The sequence below is a fragment of the Hordeum vulgare genome, chromosome 5H (assembly GCF_904849725.1).
Source record: "Hordeum vulgare subsp. vulgare chromosome 5H, MorexV3_pseudomolecules_assembly, whole genome shotgun sequence".
Lineage (NCBI taxonomy): Eukaryota > Viridiplantae > Streptophyta > Magnoliopsida > Poales > Poaceae > Hordeum > Hordeum vulgare.
The window spans coordinates 144,211,485-144,218,204 of NC_058522.1; the positions used below are offsets into that span (position 1 = coordinate 144,211,485).

Sequence of the window (6,720 nt, forward strand, 5' to 3'; positions counted from 1 at the left end):
TTCGTCTTCATTCTTCTCGCATCTTATTTGCCCAAAATATGAGGTTGAAAGTTTGGTTAGTCACACTACCGCTATGTCCTCAAGGCCTCTCCATATCTCAACGGGATACAATCACGGTCCATCGCCTTGTCTCCTTTCAACCTTTCTAAAGCCTTTTTGACCTCTGACTCCTCAATTCGCCACACAAAACACCTGTTTGTATCATCAAAGGCGTCGTCCAGTTCAATGACAGAGAGCTCTCACACTCCTCGTTAAACAACTTGTCAAAGTACTCCCGACATATATGATTAGTCTTCTCGTTCTTCACCAGGAGTTGATCTACTCCATCCTTAATGAATTTGATTTTATCAACATCCCTCGTCTCCCTTTCTAGAATCTTGGCCATGTGTCCCTTTCTCCTTTCTAACCACTGGTAGAGGTCTTCATACGCCTGACCCAAGTTAACAAGTGAGACACATGAGATAAAATATTTTTAAAAAATAGAAAAACTTCCAAGTTATACAAGTGACACGCATGAGATAAAATGTTTTGAAAAAACAAGTCACATGACGTGCAGCCAAAGTTGGGAATGACCTTTGCAAAGGGTATCCTTAATTAGTGATTTGAAAAAACGGCTATCAGTGTTTGTTTCCTTCAGCTATTTCTCACCAGCTGCATCAAACTTTTAACAATGAATTGATCTCTTACTCAAAGTAATAACAATTAAAAATATGTAGCCTACATGAGTATATCATATCCCGATATAGCCAACAACATTAATATTTGATTTTCCAAGGGGGAGCACCGCCCATTATACTCCTAACACATCACACTTAAGTCACCATACATTAGCACAATAACACAAACATGTAATCCCAAACCTGATGAGCACTGCTGCTCTTATTTTGAATGCGCCTCCGACTTTGTCGGCATGGTACGAACGTTCTTGAGAAGGTCCTGAATTTTGGACAGCATCAACGCCTGAGAGGGCGCCTGAGAGGAATCACCAGGCACGCTGCTGCTCGCCTGCGGGGGCCTATGGCCGTCCTGAAGCTTTATTTTCTCGAAAAGAAACTGCTTCTCTGCCTCCGCTTCCTCCAGGCGCCGCTTGAGGTAGAGGCTAGCATAGTCCTGCTCAGCCCTCTCAGATTTGGCAAGCGCGATGCTCTGGAGCCTCTCAGCCTCCTGGCGGGCCTCGCTTGCTTTGAGCTGGAACATCTCGGCCTCGGCCTGTTTCAACCGAACAATGCTTTCGAGCTCCTCCACCTGCTGCTTCTTCCGCAGCCTCTCGGCCTTGAACTCCTGAACTTGTCTGGCCTTCTCATCAAGCTCACGGTCACAGGCCTCCACGGCGGTGCGAGCCTTTTTGTACAGTCCCATTTTCTCTTCAGCAACAAGCTCCATCTTTCTGACAGCTTCTTGGACTACCTCTGCAATACGATTACATGCCTCCTGGGGAGTGATCAAGCGTCCTGATTCTTCATTTTCAGAGCTCTTCAGGGAATCCATCTCAAGCTCTGTGAAAACACAAGCATAGTACAGCATCCAACCATCAGTTACTAAGCAACCAAAATAAAGCACTTACCGTCAGTTCATTTCTAATCAGCCAAGCCAACAACATATGGTAAAATTTAGAAAACCAGGTACTGATGACAATCGTGTTATTAAGAGACTCGGATGACTAATTAACTTAATCATGACATACAAAATGAATAAAATAAGCATGATCGAGCTAAGGGTAATAGACAAGCAGAATCCAGCCAGCCAACTTAAACACACGTACAAAGGGAGCATCTAGAGTCTAGAAAGCTATGTACTTGCTAGAACTTCTAAAGATTTGGGTACTATGAACTTTGGTTGGGGATTATTATAATTTGTAACTGTGGAAGGAAACCAAGTAGTGATGACAACTGTGTTATAAAGAGACTCAGATGACTAATCGACATAAATGTGACATAAAAAATGAATAAAGTAGGCATAATTGCCACTGAGCTCAGGCAAAACACATGTAGAGTTCAGCCAACCAATTTATACATATATGTACAAAGGGAATTTCGCTTTTTCAGCTACCGCACGATGTACTGGCGTACAGTTTCCTCTTGGACGCAATTGTGGAGACCGTACACTCTACCCGGGCACTTGTACGTCCCCTCGAAGTTGTTGTTGAAGGCATCAACGAAGTCGACCCACTCGTGGACTGAATTTGGGGAAACCCCGTTCAACCATGTGCGCCAGTCCAATGAGGCAAAGGGGGACATAACGGAGCTCGTTCTCCATGTCGCCTCCGGCCATATCCACAGTCGTGACGTAGTCATTGAGCCAATGGTCCAGGTTTGTCTCGTCGAAGGTTTTTTCTAACTGAAAACAAGAGGAGAGGATCCTACTATGTCATCGAAGTATTGTTCGACGCCACGCACAATGAACGGCTTGGGGTGTGTGATGACGTTGTAGCTAAAGCAGGTCGGGCTGATGCTTGCCGTCAACGGGCTGGGCGGTAAAGTACCGGCCTCGCAAGCATGGTTGTATCTTTATGCACGTAGAGCTCTGATGGTATCCCGCGCACAAACTTCACTAAAAAAAAACTTTGATGTAGATTCTACCGAGACTAAGGTTGACGATGGTAATAATATCTCTAGCTACCCCGGGCCTGCCTTGTAAAGGAGGACGAGGCTTAGCGTTAACATGAATCCTAGTCGGTTACGACTGACCTAGAGTCCAGCTCGAACTTGGGGCCCTCTCCTACGCCAAGTTGGTGGTCTTCTAGAATGAGGACCACCTGCGGGATGAGGGGACTGGGCTACGCCTCAGCCTACTAGAACATCAAGCCCACTGATGGGTCGTCTTCCCCGCGTGTCGGATACTCCCAGTACATTGTATCGTCACATAGTAAGGATTGCTGGCCTAGATTGTGCACCAAACATCATGATCATAATTTAGTTGCTCCAGATGGCAAAAGAAAACCTTAAAACGATGTTGAAAACCAAAACCAGCACAAACTTCACTAAAAAAACTTTGGAGATATGGGTTTGGATACCATGTCACCACCCAACAAACTCTTGGGACATGTATGTAAGTTGCCATTTTTTTATAAGGGGCACACATATAAGTAATATGGGTTGGACTATAGCATAATAATAATGAAGCACTCACATTTAAAAAAAATACATAAATGAGTCAAATTGTAGCATAGTAGACTGTTGGCCTAGATTGTGCCAAACATTATGAGCATATAACATAGTTGCTCGAGATGTCAAAGAAAACCTTTCTCCGAAAAAATGTCAAAAAACCAAAACAGGCACACAGTTCATTCGAAATATGGGTTTACATACCATGTCACCCCCCACCCCACCCCCACCTGCGCGCCCCCAACGAACTGTTGGGACATGTATATAAGTTACTATTTTTATAAGGGAGAAAAATATAAGTAATATGGGCTAGACTATAGTACAAGAACATTGAAGCACTTGCATTTTAAGAAATATACATAAATGAGTTGAGCCATAGCTTAGTACGAACTGTTGGCCATAGTGCACCAAACATTGTGATCATAATATAGTTTGCTCCAGGTGATAAAGAAAATCTTTCTTCAAGAATGTCAAAGAAAACCAAAATTGGCACACAGTTCAAACCGATCGACGTAGGAAAGATAAAAATCACCAAGTTTGCGAAATCAACCAAAAACCCATAGTTACCAAACAACTTACTGAAGCTTTCGGGCTGAGTTGACCCCACCGTACCGTTATTAAAGCAGTTAACTCCTTATGATGGTTCAGTCATAAGATATACAATAACATACAATGGAAAACAAAATAATGAAGCAAGTAACCAACGGATTCTTGAAGTACATGTCTTTGTGCAACAAAGCAACAGATGGCTGATGAATAAACATATATTTTATTGGATAATTTGAATATCTAGATAATTTTTTGTCGTCTACCTACATGATGGTAACATAAGCACATAAATGAAGGGGTGGTAAATGGTAATAGGATTACCAAAAACAGTAGAAATATTCAATAAGGCCTACATAGTATCAGAAAACGATGGAGCAACAGAAGTACACAAACCTCGAAGTGCATGCAGTATCATCCTAGGATTGACAGAATCAGGAGAACTATTCCTCAATCTTTCAATCAGATTCGCACATTTCCTGAACAAATTTCTTCCTTTTGGGTCTTCGCTTAGACGAAATATCTTACAAACAAACTCAAGCTCTCGTACTAAGGCATCCCTATCCCAACCAGGAGCACATTGTTGAAACACATCCTTAACCCAACCGAATAATTCTGATGTCTTCTGGCAAGCCTGGCACCTAAAAAGCATTTCCGCATGACCGGTGCTGCTCTTAATTGATTGCCCTGTCCCAATCTGGCCAACACGAATCGCACAGTCAGTGTGTGTCCAATGGGAACAGAAATCGCACCCAACCCATCGGCATGTGTTGACCTCAAAATCAAACTTGTTGCAAATCACACACATGCAAAGGTTGCAAAACCCGTTTCTGTTAGCACATACATTGCATCTGCACTCCTCAGCCGGGAGAGCACTCTGGCAAGCAATGTTCCGGCACCTCTTATACAAGAAGACCTCCACCAGGTGGCTTTGGGGAATGGTGACGCTGGGGTGCAAAAACGCCTGGATTCCAGTCTTGATTGCCACGAGGATCTCCAGTTGGACATGATGGGCCACAGAAAGCATAGTTGGTGTCAAATCACCTCTGCCCTGGACAAACTTCTGCAGATACAGAAACTCCTCAATATGATGCGAACCCCCTGTCCCCTCCAGAATTGACCTCAGCTCATTTTTAATCTCCTCCAGGTGCTCCTCTGGCATTACCTTCATTTTCTCGACAACTAGGTCCACTCTCTCCCGCGCAATCTCCCTCAGGGACACCCTATCGATGCGGGAGCTTCCGCGAATAACCTGCAACTTGGGGATACCATTTCTGACATCCTTTTCCATCTCCACCTTCTTCGCAGCACCGCCACTACCAGCAGCAGCAGCATTGCTCTGTTCTGGCTCTACAGGCCAGGTCTCCCTCGAACTTGCACTTTCGGTAGCAGAGTCATGGCCCTGGTCAGAATTGGACACAGGTTCCTGCATTTCAGGCGAGCCAACCTGTTCCGACGATGCCAGTGAGAGGGAAGTCTGCAGGCTCGGAGCCCGAGCACCATGGCGAGGCGGCAGCATCCCCTGGGGCGGAGGCTGTTGATGGAAATTCGCACCTGAAGAAGTCCCCATGATGCACAAACTGTAAGCTGCGACAACACAAAGTTCAAACACTTAATACTACATACAAGAATGGTGTAGGTATTGAAAACATAGCATCGGCATAGGACCTATTTGAGCCACTGTGCTCTGCACCTTGAGCAGCTAAGGACCGGATCCGAATTAAACAACGACTAGGTTCATCACAAACCAAATCCAGTGCTACAACGGTACCTTCCGCACATCTCTCAGTGAAGAGACATGTAAATCACGAACCATTCGCCGATTTAGCTAACTTGGACCCTGCCTTCCCGCTGCGTACGGGGAGCTAGTCAAGACCTGTGATGAGCTCGCGTAGAGCACGAGACCCCCATCCCCACCCCCACCCCCGAGTCCACAGCAAGAACCCCATCGATCGAACTAACCGGGACAGCCAAACCTCAGTATGTGAGCACATGCCTTGCTACCATATATGGGGACCAAACCCTAGCAGTCGGGGCCGAATCGGGAGTCGAGCTGCCCACCTCGGCAAGGCGGAGCGACGGGATCGGCGGCAGGACAGCTCTATCCAATCGGAACCCGAAACGGCGGTGGATTCGCCCTGCCAAATATTTGGCGTTTGACCACGGCATGGGCGTTTGTTTGGATGATGACCGATTATTTGGCTCGCCCTCAGCCCAGCAGTTTCACCCATTCAATACATAGCCAATTTTTTGGCGATCCCTGGGCGGCGGAATCCTGCGCCAAAGAATTGGCGCGCTCATCGTTGGCTGGGCAAACGTGGGCAGGATCCAAACGGCCCTTAGATGTGGAGCGGCCGGCTGTGCTGGAGAGGGAGGAAAGGGGCCAGCGGCGCAGCAGATGGAGGGAGGGAAAGGGCCGGCGGCGCAGCAGATGGAGGGAGGGAAAGGGCCGGCGGCGCACCTGAGAGAGGGAGGAAGAGGGCCAGCGGCGCACCTGAGCAGGAGGGAGGAGGAGGTCGAGCGGCGCAATGGAGACGAGCAGCTATAGGTTTGCGGGAGTGGGGAGGAGTCTTCTTCCGCGTGATTCTGTGGATTTGGAGGTCTCGGCAAGTTCCCCAATCTCATACGAATTATACTCCTTCAAGAGGGAAATGCTGGGTGCCTCGCGGGTCCCACGTCGTGCACAGCGGTGGGCGTAGACATCGATTGAAAAAAAAAAGATGAAATACATATGCTCTAACTAGCCACTCAGGTTGTAAGAGCATCTCCAACAGCCGCGCTACGCGCCGCGCCTAAAAAACCTGTTTACCGCGCGCTGGTCGCCTGGTTTGCCGCGTCGCGCAGCGCTGGCTCCAGCAGCAGCTTTAAAATGCAGCGCGCGCGCTCCGCTCCAGCAGCGCGCTAAAATGCAGCGCGCGCCGCTCCAGCAGCTTTCAAATATAGGGCATATGGACACAAAATAGTTTGAAACATTCATCAAAATGCAATGAACATGTGAAATTTTTAACACAAACAAGTTGATGAATAAAAGTCATGCCCACAAGTTCATCCAACCAAGTTCAAAATGCAA

General features: G+C 46.9%; 1 protein-coding gene across 3 annotated transcripts; it reads right to left on the reverse strand.

Moving 5' to 3' along the window:
* Positions 1–662: 662 nt before the first annotated feature.
* LOC123399192 (OBERON-like protein) lies at positions 663–6,273 on the reverse strand. Of its 3 annotated transcripts, none has more exons than XM_045093626.1 (3): positions 6,145–6,273; positions 4,047–5,204; positions 663–1,496 (listed from the first exon to the last, which is right to left on the reverse strand). In XM_045093626.1, the coding sequence occupies exons 2-3, from the start codon at positions 5,167–5,169 to the stop codon at positions 880–882; spliced, it is 1,740 nt and encodes a 579-aa protein (XP_044949561.1). In that variant the 5' UTR covers positions 5,170–5,204; positions 6,145–6,273; the 3' UTR covers positions 663–879. The 3 variants fall into 3 exon arrangements, with proteins under 3 accessions (XP_044949561.1, XP_044949559.1, XP_044949560.1); XM_045093624.1 differs by having other exon boundaries at positions 4,047–5,237; XM_045093625.1 differs by having other exon boundaries at positions 4,047–5,237; positions 6,112–6,273.
* Between the last annotated feature and the right edge of the window lie 447 nt (positions 6,274–6,720).